This window comes from Onthophagus taurus, chromosome 7, assembly GCF_036711975.1.
Source record: "Onthophagus taurus isolate NC chromosome 7, IU_Otau_3.0, whole genome shotgun sequence".
Taxonomy (NCBI): Eukaryota; Metazoa; Arthropoda; class Insecta; order Coleoptera; family Scarabaeidae; genus Onthophagus; species Onthophagus taurus.
This window is the reverse complement of record NC_091972.1, coordinates 16,159,251-16,183,528: the sequence shown is the minus strand read 5'-3', so window position 1 is coordinate 16,183,528 and position 24,278 is coordinate 16,159,251. Positions and strand designations below refer to the sequence as shown.

The 24,278-nt window shown below is 30.8% G+C and overlaps 2 protein-coding genes across 3 annotated transcripts; one reads left to right on the top strand and one right to left on the bottom strand.

The window, feature by feature from the left end:
• Nucleotides 1–1,408: 1,408 nt before the first annotated feature.
• On the top strand, nt 1,409–12,114 carry LOC111415725 (RAS oncogene family member Rab19). The gene is made up of 4 exons (XM_023047543.2): nt 1,409–1,519; nt 1,573–1,972; nt 2,028–2,369; nt 2,439–12,114. The coding sequence occupies exons 2-4, from the start codon at nt 1,760–1,762 to the stop codon at nt 2,547–2,549; spliced, it is 666 nt and encodes a 221-aa protein (XP_022903311.1). The 5' UTR covers nt 1,409–1,519; nt 1,573–1,759; the 3' UTR covers nt 2,550–12,114.
• Nucleotides 12,115–13,754: 1,640 nt separating this feature from the next.
• On the bottom strand, nt 13,755–21,487 carry LOC111415735 (uncharacterized). 2 transcript variants are annotated; one of them, XM_023047558.2, is made up of 4 exons: nt 21,173–21,487; nt 15,159–15,449; nt 14,744–15,101; nt 13,755–14,687 (listed from the first exon to the last, which is right to left on the bottom strand). In XM_023047558.2, the coding sequence occupies exons 2-4, from the start codon at nt 15,418–15,420 to the stop codon at nt 14,456–14,458; spliced, it is 852 nt and encodes a 283-aa protein (XP_022903326.1). In that variant the 5' UTR covers nt 15,421–15,449; nt 21,173–21,487; the 3' UTR covers nt 13,755–14,455. The 2 variants fall into 2 exon arrangements, with proteins under 2 accessions (XP_022903326.1, XP_022903327.1); XM_023047559.2 differs by lacking the exon at nt 21,173–21,487 and adding an exon at nt 19,358–20,184.
• Between the last annotated feature and the right edge of the window lie 2,791 nt (nt 21,488–24,278).

The following is a 24,278-nucleotide window of genomic DNA, read 5'->3' as shown; positions in this document are numbered from 1 at the left end:
ACTCATTTTAAAGGATTTTTCACGACGATTACAAATATATCAAAATTGACATTGACATTTGTAACCGAACATTAATATTGAAGATAAATATGTCGTGTTTGTACTCATTTTAAAGGATTTTTAATGAAGATTACAAATATGTCAAAATTGAGGTTGTCATTTTAAATCTGAAGTTAGTTATCATATAATAGACAAATGGACAACTTCATGGTATTCTTTTATGATGTGTACTTTATTTAAAAAAACCATTCAAATGAGTCCAAACATGATGTTGCTAGATATCACTATGTTGTATATTTTTATTGCACTAAAACTAGAACTAACACTAGACCTAGAACTAGAAAAAAAAACTTTCTAGTTCTAGGTCTAGTGTTAGTTGTAGTTTTAATTGTTACTAAGCGTGTTATCTATTTAAATTGTTATCTATTTTTACTGAAATAGAACTAATATTAGACCTAGAATCATTCAGGTTTAGTCGCACGTCTCTAAAGACGGTTCTAGTTCTATATCTAGTGTTCGGAATTCGAGGTACTTGACGATTTCGGATATCTAGATTCATGTTATTAGTTAAATTTACTTAATAAAGAATTTTAGAATTTTTTTCGAAGATTTTCTGATATAAGAGTACTAAAATTTTGCGTCATCGTAAAGAGAAAACAAATCTCTATCAAATGAGCCTAACGAAAGGATACATTGCCATTTAAAAAACTTCAAGTGTTATTCGTTGCTCATTTGTATTGTCCTTATTATGGCAAACAAAATATTAAACAACTTTTGTATAAACTGTTTTTTAATGTTGATACTTACCAAGATATACAGGAAGTCCCGTATCTTCCACATCAGCCCATTATACGGTTGTAGGATACATTATTCTGAAGCAATCTTTCTAATAAAATTTTTCCGAAATGTTTGTGTGTGTGTTCCGCACGGGACACCTGTATACTATATTCCATACATAATGGCCACCTATATATTAAATTATCTTGCCTCCAATGACGTCACGTTTCCTACCTCACCCCGTCAACGTCAATTTGTTCGAGTTGGATAACCTTATAACCAATACTCAACGGAGCTTGGGTGCTTTTAAACCAAACGAAATAAAATACATCTTAAAAATTTAAATCATATCTACACATCTTTTCTGCATTTTTTGCTAAAATATTGATTTTACAAAATTGTTTATTAAATTTTATTTTGAATTTTTGACAGCTGTCAGTTTAACACATAAAATTTGTTGCTAAAGTCAAACTGTAAAATTATAACTAATTAAATAAATAAATTTAAAGATAATTAATAATATTAATCAATTTAATAAGATATAAGTTAACGTATTAAAATAATATTAATTTTTTTAAACTTTATTATAAGAATGAAGATTAAAAAGACGAGGTTAAAGTAAAGTTGTGACATTAGCCGCAATAACATTTAAAAGTCATGAATGAATCTTAATCTAAATAAAGAGGATTAAAATAAATTAACGCAAAGTAAACATGATAATGATAACGTTTAATAAATCCTTGTAGGTTTTAAAATGTGATTATATATTTGTTTAAATTAAAATTTATCGTTTAGAGTCGAGTCGAGTTAAGAAAAATTTTTTTTTTGTCTCTTTAATCCCTATACTTCTTAGTGTGTTAAACAAGGATGGATTTTAATGTCATAAATAACACTTCTTCCATCAGACTTTAACCTCTTCTCTGCGAGATGTGATCGTGTATAAGAAAAACTTTAAGAAAAGTTAACCCAAATAATTAAGAAAATGTCTAGTCGTAATCCTACGACGTTAATGAGCATCCCAAATGAGGAAAGTTTTGATTTTCTCTTTAAAATAGTTTTAATTGGGGATTGTGGAACAGGAAAAACTTGTGTAGTGCAAAGATTTAAAAACGGTACTTTCATTGAACGCCATGGAAATACAATAGGAGTGGACTTTTCCATGAAAACTGTCGTCGTTGATGGAAAAAAAGTTAAAGTAAATCCCTTAAAACCAAAATTAACCTCAAAGTTATTTTTGATTCATTAATTAGTTACAGATTTGGGATACAGCAGGTCAAGAACGTTTTCGAACGATAACACAAAGTTATTACAGATCAGCAAATGGGGTAATCATTGTTTATGATATTACTAAAAGATCTTCGTTTTTATCGGTGGGAAAATGGGTTGAGGAGGTTAGAAGGTATTCGGGGAGCTCTGTTTTAGTGGCTTTAGTTGGAAATAAAGCCGATTTAGAAACCTTAAGGGAGGTGGAATTTGAAGAAGCTGAAGCTATGTGTCAGTATATGCCTGAAGTACTTTTTGTCTTGGAAGCTAGTGCTAAAGAAAATTCAAACATCGAGGAGGCATTTTTGTGCCTTGCCACAGAATTAAAAGTAATTTTGGTTGTTTAATAAGCGCCAAATTAATAGAAATTAAATTAATTTATTATTTTTTTGTTGCAGAGACGACATGATAGTGGTTATTTAGGAAATGATGATGAAGAAACGGTGAAATTAGGTGATAGTAGCACGGTATCAAAGTGTAGCGCCTGTAATAGGGGTAATCTATTTTGATGTTTGTACAGTTATAAGTGTGCCTTAGGGTTTTGATTGGTTTTTACTTCAAAAAAATTATTAAAGCAATTCAAAAATGGTTTTTAGAAAGAAATATTTAATTCTTACCTCAAAAAATTATTATAAAACAATATCAATTAATGATTTGAAGAATATGAGGTTAAGAGAAAAAATGAATACAATGAAAATAAAAGTAAAAACTTTTCCGTCCTGGTCAGATAATATTTTTGTTAGAAATAACTCATGAAAAAAAAATCGGAATTAATCAATACTTATTTAATTTTATTTCTAGATTTTCTTGTAGAGTTTTATTTTTATTATTATTTTTTTTTTTGTAGTGAAACTTGCCATAGAATTCTCATTTTTTAATCATAATTAATCAGTATTATAATTTCTCTAATATTTTTTAAAGTACATCTAACGTAATAATGCAATACTCAATCAATTTGTCAATTTCAAGAATGAAACAGCGATATTAATTAATTACTCGCGATAGAAATTTATTTAAACATGGTGCCACTGATACAAATTATTATTGAAAATAAAATACAGTCGATTCCGCTTAATTGGGGCACCTCTATTCACCATTTTATCCCAATAAAGCGAAGTACGCATAAATTAAAACAAAAATGACTTTCTAAAATATTTTAGGAAAATGAATCTAAGTATGCGGTATAAAAAATAAAGTATAAAAAGGTGTATATTTTAAATTAAAATAATAATGTATGTAAACACTAAAAAACAATTAAGTATTTATTTTTTTAATAAGTTACGCTTTTTACGACGAAATTCGCACACTCAGTTGCATAAAATAACGTAGGTAACTCAATTATACATATTTTTGCGTGCGTTGGTTGTAATATTGTAATTATTTGTTTTCTCCTACAAGTCTTTATTAGATAACACCTCCAGCCACCTCAATGATTGATAAATGATTATTTGTAATTTGTTCGACATCTCCTTTCCATATTTCATACCTATACAAGGTCATCCACGACGATCGTCCATTAGAACTATACAGGTTCTGGCCAAAATAAAAATTTGAAAATTCAGATTTCAGTATTATCAATTGCGTTCTGTTCGACTAAAATATTTTCAGATTTCTAGCACTTCCGGTTCGCCACCTACTTTATTTTTTTAAACGGAACATCCTGTATATTTTTACATATTTGGATTTGCCTGCTTTCATGGTTTGTGAATACCTTTACTTTTTGCAATTTGATTCTGCCGTTCTCGAGTTATTCGAATTTTTCTAGAAAAATCTGCTCCAGCAAACATTTGTTCAAAAAATCAGAGAACACTCGATTTTTGGGATATCAATTTAGGATAGAACATGCTTAAGCAACATGATGGAGTATGTTTTGGTGCCGAGTACGGCTGTCTAGAACGTTTGGTCATTTTACTATGGCACGTTAACTTTTTGAAACTTGCAAGTACCATAACTTCATTTTTTTAAATGGCACCCCCTATATTTTATTACTATAGTAGACGCCACGAGAGCTGGCAGTCAATCACCGCTTTCCGCTCTTACATATGCCATACGTAGTTCACAAACCGCTAGAGAGTAATGTGTGTTAGAAAGAGATAGCATTAGTTTAATATGTCTGCTGTACAATTCAAATGGCCACGTCGAAAAAGTACGTCTGTTCTTCTAAGGGATGTAAGATGTAACTCTATAATTGAAGACGTTAGAGCAACAACGGTACATGCCACACAACTAACTTTTTGAGAAAATCAACATTTTAATTTGTAATTAAATCCGGAAATAATAAGAAGTAAGATAAAAATTCTATAACATTTACTATTTGAAACTTGCTTATTTCTCTTCGAGGAAAACTGAAGATTTTTTTTGAAAAACAGCGCTTTCAATGACAAAATTTAATTTATGTCAAAATAGTGTGGCTTAGACCCTTATTACACGAAAATGTATTCAAAAATGATAAGTCGAGAAGGTAGTCCAGTAGCTATTACCTAAGACATCAAATTCATAATGGCAACTCTAAAGAGTCTGAAATAAGTGAAAATTTGAAATAAAAATAACTAGATAAGAACAAAAACACATTTAATTCATGAAATAGTCACAACAAACAAAAAAACAAAAAATAACACACAATAAACATTATTAAATTTTCTAATAAATTAAGATGAATTTTATTTTACTTTTCGTCGTCAATGTCGCTGAAGTTGTCTAAATGTTCTATGTCATCATCTATAGTCGGTGCACTATTTACATTATTATTTTCACCAACACCAATCTCCCTATAAAAATTTTTATAAATCGGAGGTATATACTTTAGAAGTGCGAAAAGATTGGATAGTTTCTTTTGGTTTAATTGAATGGGAGCATCATATTTTTTTTAAAATCTTTTATTAACATATTTACAGATCTTCTTATACCTCTTTTACCTATATTTACTGTTTTATATTCTTCGTTCCAAATGTGTTTAAAGAACATTACATTTGGATTGTCTTGTACAAATTTAAAAGCACAGATTTTACTGAAATTCAGCTTATCCTTATTATCAGCCGCAGTTTTTTTTTGTTATTTTCATCTGTAGGTCTTTAAAAGATAAAATGTCTTCTTGTTCAAGTATAATAACATTGAAAGGATTCTTCCTTTTTTCCTTTTTAAAACAGCTTGGTACCAGTCCTCAGGACAATATACTTGTTTTAAATAGTTGCGCTTGTATTTTTCTATAACTGCAAAATCACGATCAGATGGAAGATGCGTGTGACCGACTACTAATAATCTGTGCTCTATGCTCTTAAAAAAATTTTCTCGTATTAGTTGTTGCCATAAACAAACAATGGTCCAATTTTTATTTTGACCTGCGCAATTATCGCTATATACAATAAGCTTTGTATACTGATCATTGCAATTTTTCTTCAATGTTTGTATAAAATGCTAGCAATTTCATCGCTGCCTCGCTTGGCTACATTTTCAGGCCACATGTACATATATCCTCTATCCTCTATACAGTCATGTATTCCTAAGTTGTAAGTCCACGCTTTTCTTAGATAAAAAGCAGGTCCAACCGTTAAATTTGGTACTGGTAGAGCCTGCTGTAAATCGAAACTTAAGACGAGGGTATCTCGTGTGTTTTTAGCTTTTTCTATTTCTTCTTTGAGACTTGTTTGTAGCTCTTCTGCCCTACAATGATGTAGTTCAAGTTCAGTCTTAAAGGTGTCTGCTAATTCGCCTTTACTCAAAGCGTGTTTTATTTGTATGTTGAGAAAGTCACATGTTTTGCAAGTGTCGGTTTTAGGGAGTTTGAATCCAATATTGAACTCATTACAAAACACGTTTCTGTAGTAACTTTCTTTTACGGCATGTAAACCTTTGTTTTCACACCATTCAAGGTAATAATCATGGTATAGAGCAGAAATGGATAAGTCTTGATCTATGTACACCTTATCAGGATTTTTTTGTCTACTGTAGTGACTGGTGTATTTAGGAATTGAATTGATGTGTGCCTTCACATTATCACGATCAGCATCACTAATCTTATTTGCCCTGTTCTGGTGTTTACCACGTTGGTCACTTTTTGGGGTAGTAGCTCCTTTGCTAATTTGTTCTTACAAAAGCTGAATTCTTTTTTTTGATTTTTGTAAGCCATGCACTGCAAGAAATTCTTGCTTGCACACCTTGACATCAACGCCATTAACTTTTACAAAGTATTGTATAGTAACTTTGCGTGACGATACTTCTTTTTTTGTTTTCTTAGGGTATAACCTTTTTTTCGGTACAGATTTCATTTGCGAAAAAAGGTAAATATTTTGTTTGTTGTAATCCGCTAAGTCCCAAAAAGTGTTGAAAATGTGCATCTCTTTTCCTTCTAAAGCATTTCGACATTTTCGGCGACAGTCGCACGAAGGTCCAAGTTCTCGTTCAGCTACTTGCTTTTGTCGTTTATTCACATATTTGTGACCCAAATTTCGTTTAATCTTTCTTTTATTTCTAACCTGCCTTGCAAAGTTTGCCTTGCGCTTTCTTGAAGGAATAGCTTTAGGTGGCGTATGAAAAGAAATTCTTTTATTTAAAGAACGCGGACCTTCAAGATTAGTAAAACCATTTTCCTAAAAATAGTACTAAGTAGTTTCAGATATTTTCGAAGGCATAAAGGGATAAGTCACAATATTATTACTAAATTATTATTCTTAAAATTTCTTAAAATTATTACTAATATATTATGTATCTATAGGGTGATTCTCTATCGATGCGACAAACTTCAGCAGATGATTCTCTGTCGAAAATTAAGGCCAGTTTTTATTATGAACCATAAGCGCCTTCTGCTCCTCTGAGGACCTACGGTCCTCCAAAGAAAATTTGGTTTTTATTTTTTCTCGGAAACCATAAGCATCTAAGAATGATTTTTTTGTACCAGTTCAGCTTCTAGTAGGCCGCGTTTTGACCCATTTTCTGCTTCTGATCTGGTCCTCAAGTTACCAAACGTAACTACAACCGCCGAAGTTAAGTGAAGGTGGTAGTCAAGTTTGGTAACTTGAGGGCAAGATTAAAAGCTAAAAATGGCTCAAAACGTGGCCTATTAGGAGCTGAACTTCTACCCCAAATTTCATTCCTAAGGTACTTATGGTTTCCGGGCAAAAAATTAAAACCAAATTAGAGGGGCGTAGCTCCTCAGGGGTGCCGAAGGCGCATATGGTTCATAATAGAAACTGACATTAATTTTCGCCAGACAATCATCTGCCGAAGTTTGTCGCATCGGTAGAGAATCACCCTGTATAATATAAGTACGAAGTTTTTTTTTGAGTCGGAAAACTGTTTGACGCCGCCATAATTTAATTTAATAACGCTAAATACGGCTTGTACCCTTTTTACATTAAAAAAACTGTATTTTAAGTTTAATGTAAAAACGATTTTCTCTATTTACGAACCTGTCAACGTTTTTTTATCGGAAGTTTTTGTTTTTTAAGTAAAAGTCATAGCCTACTGATATAAAAAAATTAAATAACTCACTTTTTTTTAAAAATGTGGCTTGTACCGTTGTTGCCGTAAGGTCTTCAATTATAACCTCAAATCGAAACGTCTTGTGAGCGTTGTCATGAAACTGTTAGTGTTTTCACAAGCCGAAATTGTTTTCTTTGAAAGGAAAATCATTAAATAATATCTTTGACAATGTTTGACATATAACCTCCATTACTAACATAATCTACATTTAAATGTATGTAGTGAAATAATCTAAGTTGTACGTCTATATCTTGATTCATACCATTTTTAAGCGATCTGTCACTGCCAGCTCTCGTGGTTTCTACTATACTTAGTCGTCTTCGGTGTCTCATTTTACATATTTTATATCCGATATGTCCTATACCTACCATTTATAGTTTGGGAGATAATAAGGGTTTTTTGAAAAATGCACACATATCATATCGATATTTAACCTAGTGTGCCATGAATTAAATGCCTAGTGTGACCTAGTGAATAACCAAATGAAGTGGGGGTTTGAAAATTTGCAGATTTGTAATGTTTGATGCCAGCTTTTTAACTAAAATATTTTCAAGTTCCGGATATTTGTGGTTACACCAGAAGACGTGACAATTTTCATATTTCAAATGGAACACCCTGTATTCTATTACATTTTTGAAATTTTTGTTCAATTTTAGGCCACTTGTATGTTAGATACACTATACCTAAGTGGAGTCATTTTTGAGATTTTAATTTTTTGTAATAAAAAATGTCAACTACAACGTTACTTGCTATAATCATCTACTCTGACCGCCGGAAAAAAATGTTGTGTTTATGTATCATCGGAGGATCAATAAGGAAAAAATAAACAGTTTGACATTTGCTAAAGCTATGGTTTATTTCTGTTAGTGTGATGACTTTTTGTAGTGATCTGTTCTCAACCAAAACATACTCCATCATGTTGCTTAAGCATGTTCTGAATCCTAAATTGATATCCCAAAAATCAAGTGACCACTGATTTTTTGAACAAATGTCTGCAGAAGCAGATTTTTCTAGAAAAATTCGAATAACTCGAGAAAACATGACAGTTATTCATAAACCTAGAAAATAGACAAATCCAAATATGTAAAAATATACAGGATGTTCCATTTAAAAAAATAAAGTAGGTGGCGACTTCCGGTATAACAGGAAATGCTAGAAATCTGAAAATATTTTAGTCGAAGAGAACACAATTGATAATACTTAAATCTAAAATTTCAAATTTTTATTTTGGACAAAACCTCGTATAGTTCTAATGGGCGGTCGTCGTGGATGACCCTGTATAGGAAGGTTAGTTTTAAAATGTAAGATTTTAAATCCTTCGGTCGATCTTGTCAAGATATTTATATAAAAAGTCGATCTTGATCAAAGATTAGTGGACACCACTGTTATATAGAGGACTGGCTATTGAACAAGCGAAGTTTTGTTCTTTTTGAAATATTCTGTATTCGTTTCTTCACATCATCCTCTGCCACTCTATCCTCCCCAACAATGTTACTCAGGTACATAAATGTTTCAACTCATGCCAAGTCTTTTCCATTCACTGTTAGCTTAGCTTCGACTACAGAATTAATCTTTTTCGATTTTTAAATATTGACTTTTTGGTCCTGCTGCTTCTGCTTCATCTTGCAGTTTTCTCAGCTTTACTTTGATGTCATAAAATTTGTGTGAAAGCCTTTCTTTTTGTTGTGCAACTATACCTGCATCGAAAACCCGATTGTTCTGAAGGGAGCAAAAACTATTGGTCTCCATATACTCCACCAATTGAGCCTTCATAACCTTCTCTAAAACTTTAGAAAGAACAGGGAGAATCCTTATTGGTCGCAAGTCACTATACTCTCGTGGGTTATCTTTTTTTGAGCGGAGGAATAACCTCTGCGTGTTTCAATTCCAAGGGAAAGACATGGTCAACTAAACAACAATTCAGTATGTGGGTCAGTCTGATCATCTCAATGGAAATTCCATCAGTACCAACAATAGAAGATGTAATAGATGCAATCACGTCAGAAACCAGAGGGATCTCCACAGTTTTAAAGGAAAACTCACTACTGTAAGTAGAAGAACTATACAGATCAAGGTCAGAAGCCTGCAAATCTTTAATAATGTCATTTACACTGCTTACAACATAATCATTAATCTGATCAGGATGTTTTAAATTTAAAGGTAGACAAGATTTTTGAATTGGTTTTAAGTTCAAAATTTTCAAATTATTCAGCATCTGTTTGGCATTGCTCGTAGCAGTAATAGAACTAAAATAAGGTCGCTTTTCATTTCTTATAGCTGCAGTAGTAAGATTACGAAGGGTCTTAAATAATCATATTCCCAACGAGCCTGTCTGCCCGTATGTCTAAACTTGGTTTTAGCCTCATTTCTCAACTTAGTCATTAATCTAATATATAGACATTGCTTTATTGGAGCGTGAATATCAAATAAATCAATTAAGGCGTTTGTAAAGAATGAGACCTATAAAAAACATTACAAAGATTACACCTTCGAAAAATAACTATCCAGAAAAATTTGCCTTTTTCTTTGCTGGAGAATTTTACGAAAGTGTGCCATTGCAGTAACAGTTTTGTCAGAGTGATGTTTTTCAATAAAAGCCTGTATATCATTCCACTTACTGCAAATATCCTTTACTTCAGCAGTTGAAACATCTGGCACCTCATGTTCTTCTGCTGAATGCTCCTTCTCCACAGCTTTCACCTGCTCAAGTTTCAATTCTATAAGTTCTTCTGGAGTGAGTTCTTGGCTATGGTCCTGCAGCAGCTCCACCACATCAACCTTATTGATTTCGAACTCCAAACAAAAAATCTGCCTCTTCCTCAAAGTCTTTGAAATGTCTGTCAGGGACAGAAGCTGGCCAAATTTCTCTCCATACCGACTGCAATGTACGACGATTGTTCCAGGCTTTATTAATGAAATTTATGAAGCGGATAATATTAAAATGATTCTTCTAGAAATCTCGCAGGGTCAAATCTGTATCATTAGTAGTTACCTGGAAACACTGAAAAAAGAGCTTTCGTATATAGCTTCTTAAAGTTTGAAATTCCTTGTTGATCCATCGGCTGTAATAAGGGTGTGGTGTTATTTGGCAGAAATTTGATCTTAATAAAGTTGTATGCAGGATCAAGATCTCTTTCAAGCATTGTCCATAAGTACCACACATTTCAAGGACAATTTCTTTTCCTCAGGATGTGTTTTAACAGAGGGAGCAAAAACGTCATTCAACTACTCTCTAAAATATATACCGGTAACCCAAACCTTAGAATTTGATTTGGAAGTTTATTTTTTATCAGGTTATTGTTCTTAAAAGCACGCAGATTGTCAGAGTGGTATACTAAAAGGGTTTAATTTTGAAATCTCCACTTGCATTTGCACACAATAACAATGTAAGCTTATTCTTCATTGGTTTGTGGCCAAATAGTAATTTTCCTCTATGGTTATGTATGTTCTCTTTGGAATTTTTTAGACTATGAATTCCAGTTCGTCGGCGAAATTTTTCGAACCATCCTCTACTTGCCTAGTACTTGGCTGGTTTAACAATAAATATTAATGTAGTTTTAAAGCCTTCGCACACATCAAAACTTCTTTTAAGGGATTCATTATTCTTTTCTTCTAACACTTGAAGCCTTTGTTTTGTAAACTTAGTCACTTCTTTAGATACATTAGCTTTCTTCAGCGCATCTTTATTCTTTAGAATAGTACAGATTGTCGCTTTCAGAAATCTTGATATACATTCAAGTTTTCTAACTGCCATATCAGCTTTATACAAAAGATTGTTTTTTCCCGAGAATAGTTCCCTTATTGGCACATCCCAATTTCTTTCAACACCGGTTTGCAGCACCAAGCTCAAAAATGCATAAAGCTCAACCAAGCCTATTTCGCGCCATGTAATATTTTTCTGCGGGCTACTAAAACATCTACCTTCTAAATTTGTAGAATGAAGTATCTTTTTCAAAATACCTTCTGTCATGAAATATTCAAAAGCATCGCGAGGGGAACAAAGTTTTTGGTGCACATCTTATGATGTTATATACTTACGAGTTTTAGATTGGCGTAGCGGTGTAGTTTATGGCGATCATATGTACGAGACTCAAAGAAAATCATTTCGATGGATATTATTAGTACTGATTAAGCGGAAAGCTGTCTCAATTAAGCAATTAAAATATACATTAATTAGATAGTTTGGATTTCGTTCTATGAAATTTGTCCCAAATAAGCGATTGCCCCGATTAATCGGTGTCCCAATTAAGCGGAATCGATTGTACTTAAAAAAAACAATATTATAAGTAATAAATATTTTATTCATGTTTATAAAGTACCGATGTAATCGATTTTTTTATCACATTGAATCAATAATAAATAATAGGAATTATATAACTATAATAAAATTAAAATAAAAACAATTTTAATAAATAATGAATAAAAAAAAATTGTTATTATATTTTAATTAATAATTAAGTTTTTATTTAATAACTTGTGTATCTGTGTAATTTTTCTTCTTCTTATTTAATTGTAGTTAAATTCTATGTGCTAATAATGTTAAAACGATGTGTTTGTTGAAAAAAATTAATTAAAAAAAAATATTTAACTTTTAAAGTTTTATTAAATAACAATAATTCTTTAAATAATAATAATAATCAATCTAAAATTGGCTTTTATTTTTACTAATTGAAATATTTTCATATTATAATATAAACAGTGAATTTCACTTAAAATGCAATATACAAAAATATATTTTTATAGAAACCAGGACGTACCTACTTAATTTGTCCTACATAAAATGCAACATGTCTGAATGTTTCTAAAGAGTAGGTCTAACTTTAGTTCTAGTGACAGTGGTAAGTAGCGCTAGTTACAATACAAAATATCACTGCGTTCCATATTTTTATTGAAGTAAAACTAGAACTAACACCAGATCTTGAACTAGAATCATTCGGTTTTAGCCGTCTTGAGAGACGTGCGGCTAAACCCGAATGTTTCTAGTTTTCGGTCTAGTGTTAGTTCTAGTATAGCACTAGCACTGTCACTAGAACTAACACAAGACCTAGAACTAGAATCATTCGGGTTTAACCGTCTTGAGAGACGTGCGGCTAAACCCGAATGTTTCTAGTTTTCGGTCTAGTGTTAGTTCTAGTATAGCACTAGCACTGTCACTAGAACTAACACAAGACCTAGAACTAGAATCATTCGGGTTTAACCGTCTTGAGAGACGTGCGGCTAAACCCGAATGTTTCTAGTTTTCGGTCTAGTGTTAGTTCTAGTATAGCACTAGCACTGTCACTAGAACTAACACAAGACCTAGAACTAGAATCATTCGGGTTTAACCGTCTTGAGAGACGTGCGGCTAAACCCGAATGTTTCTAGTTTTCGGTCTAGTGTTAGTTCTAGTATAGCACTAGCACTGTCACTAGAACTAACACAAGACCTAGAACTAGAATCATTCGGGTTTAACCGTCTTGAGAGACGTGCGGCTAAACCCGAATGTTTCTAGTTTTCGGTCTAGTGTTAGTTCTAGTATAGCACTAGCACTGCCACTAGAACTAACACAATACCTAGAACTAGAATCATTCGGGTTTAGCCGTCTTGAGAGACGTGCGGCTAAACCCGAATGTTTCTAGTTCTAGGTCTAATGTTGGTTTTAGTTTTACAGTAGCACTATCACTAGACCTAGAACTAGAAACATTTGGGTTTAGCCGTCTTGAGAGACATGCCGCTAAACCCGAATGTTTCTAGTTTTAGTTCTAGTGACAGTGGTAAGTAGCGCTGGTTAACAGAAAATATCACTGTGTTCCATATTTTTATTGAACTAACACTAGACCTAGGACTAGAATCATTCGGGTTTAGCCGTCTTGAGAGACGTGCGGCTAAACCCGAATGTTTCTAGTTCTAGGTCTAATGTTAGTTCTAGTTTTACAGTAGCACTATCACTAGAACTAACACTAGACCTAGAACTAGAATCATTCGGGTTTAGCCGTCTTGAGAGACGTGCGGCTAAACCCGAATGTTTCTAGTTTTCGGTCTAGTGTTAGTTCTAATTTTACACTAGTACTATTATTAGAACTAACACAAGACATAGAACTAGAATCATTCGGGTTTAGCCGTCTTGAGAGACTGCGGCTAAACCCGAATGTTTCTAGTTCTAGATCTAATGTTAGTTCTAGTTTTACAGTAGCACTATCACTAGAACTAACACTAGACCTAGAACTAGAATCATTCGGGTTTATCCGTCTTGAGAGACGTGCGGCTAAATCCGAATGTTTCTAGTTTTCGGTCTAGTGTTAGTTCTAGTATAGCACTAGCACTGTCACTAGAACTAACACAAGACCTAAAATTAGAATCATTCGGATTTAGCTATATTGAGAGACGTGGGACTAAACCTGAGTGTTTCTAGTTCTAGGTTTAGTGTTAGTTCTAGTTTTAATTGATATTCACCGTTGGATTGTGGTATCTTTCTATTGAACGAAAAGTATAACTAACACTAGATCTAGAACTAGTTATCATAAGGATGTCTTTTTCCAAGCAAAACTTTTCCTTTGCAAAACTACCCATTGCCTGTACTATTAAGCTATGTTGCATTTTATGTGAAGTACAAGTACATATTAGTACAAGTACATAGTGCAAGTACACAGTAGTTTCGTAACTATGGTTACTACATTCATATATTGCGAATTATATGAAATTCCCGTTATAATTGAGCAATAAAAAAATGCCTCTTATTTTTTTTATCAATAAATAAATACTACTCTATAAAATAAATTATACATTTATAATAAATTTTTAATTAAAAGACTATTTCATCTCTCATCCATATAAATAAATCTACACCCGTTTTGTTTGCTTAATAAAATCGATATTTTATATACACTTAATGGTTATCTAATTTTTTAAATAATAATAAATTGTTTCTTTGTATTTTCTAATACATGTTTTTTCTTAATTACATTTTTAATGTGTCTGCTTTGTAGGTAACTGAATGTTCCCCATCATCAATTTCATTATCGTTTTCGTCTAATTCCTCTGAATATTTATTGTGTTTCGGTAAAAATAACGATTTAGGACAATCTTTTAAGTACGGCCAACATTCTCCTGGACTGTCTTTAGTTCCTCTTCCAGATTTTTCCGCTTCAACATATTCGTTGAGTAAATGCGAATATGGCGATTTACTAGCTCTGAAAATTTAAGAATCGTTTAAAATGAATTGTTTGAAAATGGCACAATTCCTTACGTTAAAAATAATTTAAAAAATTCTCCGAATAATCCGAAATTTCTTAACGGATGAGCGTGAATTTCGCAAATAGCTCTTAATAAACATGCTTTTCCATCCAAACCAAAATTTTCCAAAAAATCTTGAACTACCATATACAGTATGGCTCTTTCACCGCCATGAAACGCATCCAAGTGTTTTTCAGACAATTTGGGCATGTTTTCTCTCTTCTGCCTGCGCTTCTTTTTATGGTCTAGCATACTTTCTATGTAATTTCCAAGTAGATCGGCGACTGAATTACCCATCGATCGTGCCAATAATGGCGGCAATACGCCGTAAGGATTTTCATTATCAGTTAAACCCAATTTATCAAAATCAACTAAAAAATTTAAACAAAATTAATCAAAATGAAATTTTTGTGTTTTCTATTTTTTACTTGTAAATGGTAAGCTTATCGTTAGATTACTGTGAAAACCTTCCGGAGGATATCGAACGAACGGCATCGAAAGGGAAGGTCCAACGACTAAAGTGGTACCCGGCGGTAAAGCTAAACGACCATCGGAAGTCACCCACAAAATCCTTTTTTGTCGTGAATTCGATGTCGTTTCTGCAGCCTGCGAACTTGATGAAGCAAGTAAAAGGAGTGCGATCAGTGAAATTAGGTCCGGTTTTCTTTTTCGACGTAAATATACCTTCATTGCATTTGATAAGTTTTTTTCTGTTATTTCTAGAAAATAAAAAGAAATTATATACTTAATAAAAAGGAATTAAAATGATTAGAAATTCAATTACAGTAAAACTTTGATATAACGGACAAATTATTTTTACTTTAATACATCGATATATTTAAATATAAATGTTAGTGGTCATAGATTACACAGGGTATTCCCCGAGGTGTCTATACAATGTATAAATAAAATACTTTTAATTGTTATCCAACGCTAGATTGTTGTATATTTTACCGACGAGACGATAGCAACAAACCGCCCAGCAACAAACTTTTTCCTTTATATTTCCACCTACTTCTAGGGCCCATATCTTTGTTATTTAGAAAGATAGCGCAAAACTAAGCACATGGTTGAAAAGCTTGGTCTTTTCTCTATCTTAAACCGTATAATAAGAGCAAGAAAAAATAAAAAACGTCGCGCTGCATTCAATGTACCTCAAAATTACCAAACTTCACGGCCTTGTGCAGTCGTTACCAGATGGAAATTTAATAAATGGTTTACATATTCGGAAAGAGCTGGTCTTAGACTATCTTATTCCGAGTTTTCGTCCGTCAATATCTGTCGGCGTCTGTCAGACCAAGGAGAGACCAAGCTTTCCAACCGTGTGCTTAGTTTTTCGCTATCTTTCTAGATAACGAAGATATGGGCCCTAGAAGTAGGTGGAAATATAAAGGAAAAAGTTTGTTGCTGGGCGGTTTGTTGCTATCGTCTCGCCGGTGTATATTTTAATTGAACTAAAAGTAAAACCCCAGAACTAGAAACATTTAAGTTTAGCTCTCTTAAGAGACGTACGGCAAATGTTTCTAGTTCTAGATCTAGTGTTCACTATTATTCTTCTCTAGTCCCAATATTAAACCTAATTTTATCTTTGTGTATCTATTCTATGTACCATAATATCCATCATATAAATAAATTTAAGAATCACTAGATATTTTGAATTCAATAATATAAGTTTATCCTCCTTTTTTCTATAATACCTGTCAATTTGTTAAAAGTTGGTAACAATTGACAAGATTAATAGGGAATTTTGTTATATCATGTTTTAAAATAAATTTGACACATTGACGTTTAAACAGACAACATGAATTTTGTAATGATTCTAGATAATACCAACAGAAATTATTATATCGAGTTCTAGATCTAATATTCAATATTAAACTTATGTTTAATTTTATGTGTTTATTCTAAGTATCAAAATATCATACTTAAAACTTAATCGGCAAAAATTGCAAAATTCGAAAAAATTGTGATCATTTAAAAAATTTATTTCTCAAAAACTAAAAGCGATTTTTCAAAACGGCTTGTTGCATTAAAAAGAGGATACTTTAATTATTAATCGGTGATATTTCCACAAGAATCCTTTAAGAAATGAATTTTATAGCGAATTTTGCAAGTTATCGATAAAAATTGCAACATCGAAAATTTTATTAAAACTTCAAATATTGTTTTCTTAAAAACTGAAAGCTATTTTTCAAAACGAGTTGGGTCATTGGAAATAAGACACACTTATTAACACTTTGGGAAATTTTCATACTCATATTCCAAGAAATGGATTTTATACGAATTTTTAAAACTTAATCGGCGCAAATTGCAAAATTCGAACCAATTTTCGATCACTTCAAAAATGTATTTCTCAAAAACTAAAAGCGATTTTTCAAAACGGCTTGTTGCATTAAAAAGAGGATACTTTAATTATTAATCGGTGATATTTCCACAAGAATCCTTTCAAGAAATGAATTTTATAGCGAATTTTGCAAGTTATCGATAAAAATTGCAACATCGAAACTTTTATTAAAACTTCAAATATTGTTTTCTTAAAAACTGAAAGCTATTTTTCAAAACGGGTTGGTTCATTGGAAAGAAGACACACTTATTAACACTTTGGGAAATTTTCATACTCATATTCCAAGAAATGGATTTTATACGAATTTTTAAAACTTAATCGGCGCAAATTGCAAAATTCGAACCAATTTTCGATCACTTCAAAAATGTATTTCTCAAAAACTAAAAGCGATTTTTCAAAACGGCTTGTTGCATTAAAAAGAGGATACTTTAATTAATAATTGGTGATATTTCCACAAAGATCCTTCAAGAAATGAATTTTATAGCGAATTTTGAAAATTATCGATGTAAATTGCAACATTGAAAATTTTATCTGATCTTCAAATATTGTTTCCTCAAAAACTAAAAGCTATTTTTCAAAACGGGTTGGTTCATTGGAAAGAAGACACTTTTATTAATATTTTGGGACATTTTCATACTCATATTCCAAAAAATCGATTTTATAAGAATTTTTAAAACTTAATCGTCAAAAATTGCAATATTCGAAGAAATTGTCGATTATTTCAAAAATTTATTTCTCAAAAACTAAAAGCGATTTTTCAAAACGGCTTGTTGCATTAAAGAGAGGATACTTTAATTAATAATTGGTGATATTTCCAGAAGGATCTTCAAGAAATGAATTTTATAACGAATTTTGAAAATTATCAATGAAAATTGAATATTTTATCAAAACTTCAAATATTATTTTCTCAAAAACTAAAAGTTATTTTTCAAAACGTGTTGGTTCATTGAAAAGAGGACACTTTTATTAACACATTAAGAAATTTTCATACTCATATTTCAAGAAAACGATTTTATATGAATTTTTAAAACTTAATCGTCGAAAATTGCAATATTCGAAAAAATTGTCGATTATTTCAAAAATTTATTTCTCAAAAACTAAAAGCGATTTTTCAAAACGGCTTGTTGCATTAAAAAGAGGATACTTTAATTAATAATAAGTGATATTTCCATAACGATCCTTCAAGAAATGAATTTTATAGCGTATTTTGCAAGTTATCGCTGAAAATTGTATCAAAACTTCAAATATTGTTTTCTCAAAAACTAAAAGTTATTTTTCAAAACGGGTTGGTTCATTTTAAAGAAGACACTCTTATTAACATTTTGAGAAATTTTCATACTCATATTTCAAGAAATCGATTTTATACGAATTTTTAAAACTTAATTGGCGAAAATTGCAAAATTCGAAAAAATTGTGGATCATTTCAAAAATTTATTTCTCAAAAACTAAAAGCGATTTTTCAAAACTAGACGAAACAGTAACAAGAGATTTTATATATCGTATTGGAAGTGTTACAATGAGGTTGCTAATAAACCTGATATAAATAAAGTTGTATTCAATGAAGAAAGTCCTATTGGGGTTGAACTTGATTATTATCTGCAGTGTCCAAAACCTAAAAGAGATACTAATTTCTGTGAATGGTGGAGTAATAGGTAATAGGTTTTTAATATTCGGCCAAAGTCGGATATTTGGTCAAAAAAATGGCCGGATTGCGATATTTTTTCTCAAAAGCTATCAGACGAAAAAATTTTAATTTTGAACAGGTACCATGTTCAAACATCAGGCTGGGTGAACTTCATCGCGAGACTAAAATATATCTCTCTAATTTTTTTATAGCGATTTAAATGAATTATAAATTAAACAGAAACAGAAATAAACCCTGCGTGGAGAGAGGGGTTCCGTCCAATCGGGAAAGATGATGCATTCCAAACAGTACGTCGCGCCTTTATCTTACCTACATAAAAAAATATAGGCGCGACGTCCTGTGTCTGGACCACACACCACGACCATCTTTTCTGATGGGACAGAACCCTCCTGTCCCCGGATGGCTTATTTCTGTTTCTTTTTAACTTATTCTATTTATAATTCGCTTAAATAGCTCCAACAAAATTAGAGAGACATAACTTTGAAAAAATGATAACGTGAATCGACAAACGTAATTATTTGACACATTTTAGTCAATTCCGCGTTTTTTTTTATTTAGCGGTTGCGAAGATATCGATCTATAAAGTGAGGGGCCTTGAGTTTTGGCGCCGATAGTAGATAATACCAACAGAAACTTACTTTGTCTAACATAAAATGCAACATGTCTGAATGCTTCTTGTTCTGGTGAATTGTGTTAGTTCTAGTGACAGTGGTATTTTTTCCGTAATTTACTTTTAGTACCTAAATTGTTGAAATTAAGAAATTCTTATTTTATTTTATTTCAATCACTTAGGTTAAACCATACAATTCTGCCAACTGTATTTTGTCGCCTTCCTTTTGGAACACATTTCTTATGGAAGCTATGTTTATATTTTTTCACATTTCAAGATAGTTTTATTTTGAAACGTTTTGCCGCAAACAAAGTAGTTCACTTTAGTATCTTTTATTGTGATTATCGTCTTCATTTTCTCATTAAGCTCTATTCTTTTTGTCATTCTGTTTCTATCTCTAATACTGTCTTTTAATCATACATTTTCTGAAATTTTTGCGATAATCATAGTAGTAAGATAATCAAGATCGGCTAATTCTTTTGACAAAAAACCATGTGGGTTTATAGCAACATTTGCAATTGTATGCACTCTTGTATTTTGGTAGTGATCAGAATTTGATTCAATTTGAATATTATCATTTGCTTGTTAAACGATCATATTCTCTTTATTTCTAGCAAAACCTGTATAGCGATCTCCTTTATCCAATATAATAAACAAATTTCTTCCTTTTCAGTTAAAATGTCCACTCTATCCACTACATATTTGACATTATATATCCATATTATACATTTGAGATTAGAAACGTATTGTTCAATAACTCTCATTGTTTACCCTATGTATAATTATAAACACTGAATTTTAACGTTTTGAATAGCGAAAGTTCAAACTTCACACAAATTGATTTCAAAACATGATATAACAAAATTCCCTGTCATTAATCTTGTCAATATTACAACTACTAATACATGTACTTTTTTTGTACTTAATTTTTGTTATTCACATTAAACACTCAACACATTCCGTTTACTTATTTTTTTTTCTAGGTTAATTTAAATAGGTTCATAAAATCGTGTTGTGAATTAGTTAAAAGGCGACCCCAATCGTGATTTTAAAACTTAACACTGTTGAAATTATACAAAAAGGAGTACTAACATATTATAGTTATTTATACTATTGTTATATAGTATTGACATGCTAAAATCGCACGCCAAGCAGTTGTCGGGGTTCTTGTAGTAAATTTTTTAAGTTATTAAAGAATAGAACTTTGATACTCAATTCTAAGGAATAAACACAGCAATGTTTTCTTTTGAAACCTTTGGCGATGTTTCCATTGTAAAGAAATTGTTATGTTAATTCAATTTTTTTTAAATTAAAACTAATTTGGATTAATTTTGTTAATTTCACTTCTTATTTTAAGCGAGTTACATCGTAATTGATCGATACGAGTCGTGTAACACATTATTTTAATAGTTTTAAACACTTTTCCGCATCTGTATGCCTTCTCAAGACATATTTACTGTTATATTATATGACTTTAAGAATATGAGTTTTGCAAATAATTTAAATTATTCGTACTATTCATAATAATTTTAATTATTATTTTTATTTTTGGGAAAAGAAAATGAAAAATTCTTTGTTGCATGTTAAGAAATTGAGAATGAGATGTAGAACGAAACCTTTTATCTTAAGAGTTGAGAGGGTTATCATCATTGAATGAATTGGTATGCTAAAACTGGTACAGTTATAATCTGTAACTGCTTCGAATTGGTCAGAAAGCTTTTTTGTATATTTTTTAAACTTAATTTTCGTTTCGAAATCGCTTGCATGTTTAATAACAATATCGAACTTGTTCTTTTTTTTTTTTTGGTTTCATTTTAAATTAAATAAAAAAGTTTTTACTTACCTAAATCATTAAAAAATATTAATTTTAACTCCTCCACTAAATGAAAATGTTACAGTTTAATTGAGAAATCTCATTTTTAACTTTTCAAACACTTTCCCCAATAAGAAAACGCACTGCTTTTACAATCATTTTAACTTTTTTTAAATTTCTTCAAACTTTTTGTAACGTTTTATATATTTTTTTTTATTAACTAGTTTGGATAGTTGATTTTGCTCGACTGCGCCTGGAAGTCCACAAGAAGTGTTTAAAGAAATCCTCGACGGTCGTTGTGACGATCAGAGGAGCTAACGAAAACGAAGCGGGGGAATTGGCCAAGAAGTGAACAAGTGGAGGACCCTTTCGTGCCAATTTTGGAGTCTCAGAGTCCATCTCTACTTTGTTCATTTTTTTATTCTTTTCGTTCCGTTGCCGAATAATGTTGCGAAACGTTAAGTGGAGAGTGGGTAAAAAGAACAGAAATGGGACCGGTTTTTTAAAAATTTTCTTTAAGGGGAAACTTGTATACTTTATATCAAGGGTATTTAGGTTATTTAAAATAATTATTATGTTTGTAGAATACTTTTTTTGCTATTTTCTAAGAATTTTTTTTATCTGGTTATTTTATACGACATAAAACAAATTGAGTAAGCACTTGAAATGGATGAGTAATATAATGTGATATGAAACTTAAAAAAATATAACTCAAAAAAATAATCTGAGTACATTAAAAAATATGTTATTGATATCTTAATCCTATTTACATCCTCTTTTCAATTATTAATTCCTCGCAAATTTTTATTTCAATCGAAAACCGTCAAAAAAAAACAACATAGTAATAAATAAATGTTTTTCAGCATTTATATTATATAGAGTGGAACAAAAGTTTGGAAACGCCTAATTTCTCCTGAATTAGTAGCTAAATTTACACAAAATTTGCTGTTGCAATATTTACTGTTATTCTGATACAGTTTGGCAAATCCATCTTGACCGGCCAATTGCACAGAAGAAGTGTTTATTAAATACTAAATAAATGTGCTTTAAATTGCTTTCTATTTCATAACGATATCTCAATTAGTTTTCGAGATACCTAAAGATAAATTTCCCTTACATTTATGTTTAAGATTATTCAAGGTTGCGTTCAAAAATTCATAACTCCGAAATTTGGAGTTTCCAAGAAATGATCTTCTAAATATTAAATACCAAATAAATTAGCTTTAATTTGCTTTTTATTTCATAACAATATCTCAATTAGTTTTTGAGATACGTAAAGATAAATTTCCCTAACATTTATGTTTAAAATTATTCAAGGTTGCGTTAAAAAATTCATAACTCCGAAATTTGGAGATTCCAAGAAATGATCTTCTAAATATTAAATACCAAATAAATTAGCTTTAATTTGCTTTTTATTTCATAACGATATCTCAATTAGTTTTTGAGATACGTAAAGATTAATTACCCTGACATTTATGTTTAAAATTATGCAAGGTTGAGTGTAAAAAGTCATAACTTTGAAATCTTAAGTTTCCAAGAAGTTGGCTTTAAAATATTAAATACTAAATAAATGTGCTTTAAATTGCTTTCTATTTCATAACGATATCTCAATTAGTTTTTGAGATACGTAAAGATAAATTTCCCTAACATGTATGTTTAAAATTATTCAAGGTTGCGTTAAAAAATTCATAACTCCGAAATTTGGAGTTTCCAAGAAATGATCTTCTAAATATTAAATACTAAATAAATTAGCTTTAATTTGCTTTTTATTTCATAACGATATCTCAATTAGTTTTTGAGATACGTAAAGATTAATTACCCTGACATTTATGTTTAAGATTATGCAAGGTTGAGTGTAAAAAGTCATAACTTTGAAATCTTAAGTTTCCAAGAAGTTGTCTTTAAAATATTAAATACTAAATAAATGTGCTTTAAATTGCTTTCTATTTCATAACGATATCTCAATTAGTTTTTGAGATACGAAAGATAAATTTCCCTACCATTTATGTTTAAGATTATTCAAGGTTGCGTTCAAAAATTCATAACTCCGAAATTTGGCGTTTCCAAGAAGTGATCTTCTTAATATTAAATACTAAATAAATTAGCTTTAATTTGCTTTTTATTTCATAACGATATCTCAATTAGTTTTTGAGATACGTAAAGATTAATTACCCTGACATTTATGTTTAAGATTATGCAAGGTTGGGTTCAAAATATCATAACTCCGAAGTTTAAAGATTCTAAAAAACGATCTTTAAAATATTAAATACTAAATAAATTTGCTTTAAACTGCTTTTTATTTCATAACGATATCTCAATTAGTTTTTGAGATACGTAAAGATTAATTACCCTGACATTTATGTTTAAGATTATGCGAGGTTGAGTGTAAAAAGACATAACTTTGAAATCTTAAGTTGCCAAGAAGTTGTCTTTAAAATATCAAATACTAAAGAAATCTGCTTTAAATTGCTTTCTATTTCATAACGATATCTCAATTAGTTTTTGAGATACGAAAGATAAATTTCCCTACCATTTATGTTTAAGATTATTCAAGGTTGCGTTCAAAAATTCATAGCTCCGAAATTTGGCGTTTCCAAGAAATGATGTTCTAAATATTAAATACTAAATAAATTAGCTTTAATTTGCTTTTTATTTCATAACGATATCTCAATTAGTTTTTGAGATATGTAAAGATTAATTACCCTGACAGTTATGTTTAAAATTATGCAAGGTTGAGTTCAAAAAGTCATAAAGTTGAAATCTTAAGTTTCCAAGAAGTGATCTTTAAAATACCAAATACTAAATAAATTTGCTTTAAATTGCTTTTTATATCATAACGATATCTCAATTAGTTTTTGAGATACGTCAACATAAATTAACCTAACATTTATATATGAGATTATGCAAGGTTGCGTTAAAAAACTCATAACTCCGAAAGTTGGAGTTTCCCAGAATAGATCTTTAAAATATTAAATACTAAATAAATTAGCTTTAATTTGCTTTTTATTTCATAACGATATCTCAATTAGTTTTTGAGATACGTCTACATAAATTATCCTAACATTTATGTTTAATATTATACAAGGTTGAGTTCAAAAAGTCGTAACTTTGAAACGTGAAGTTTGTAAGAAATGAT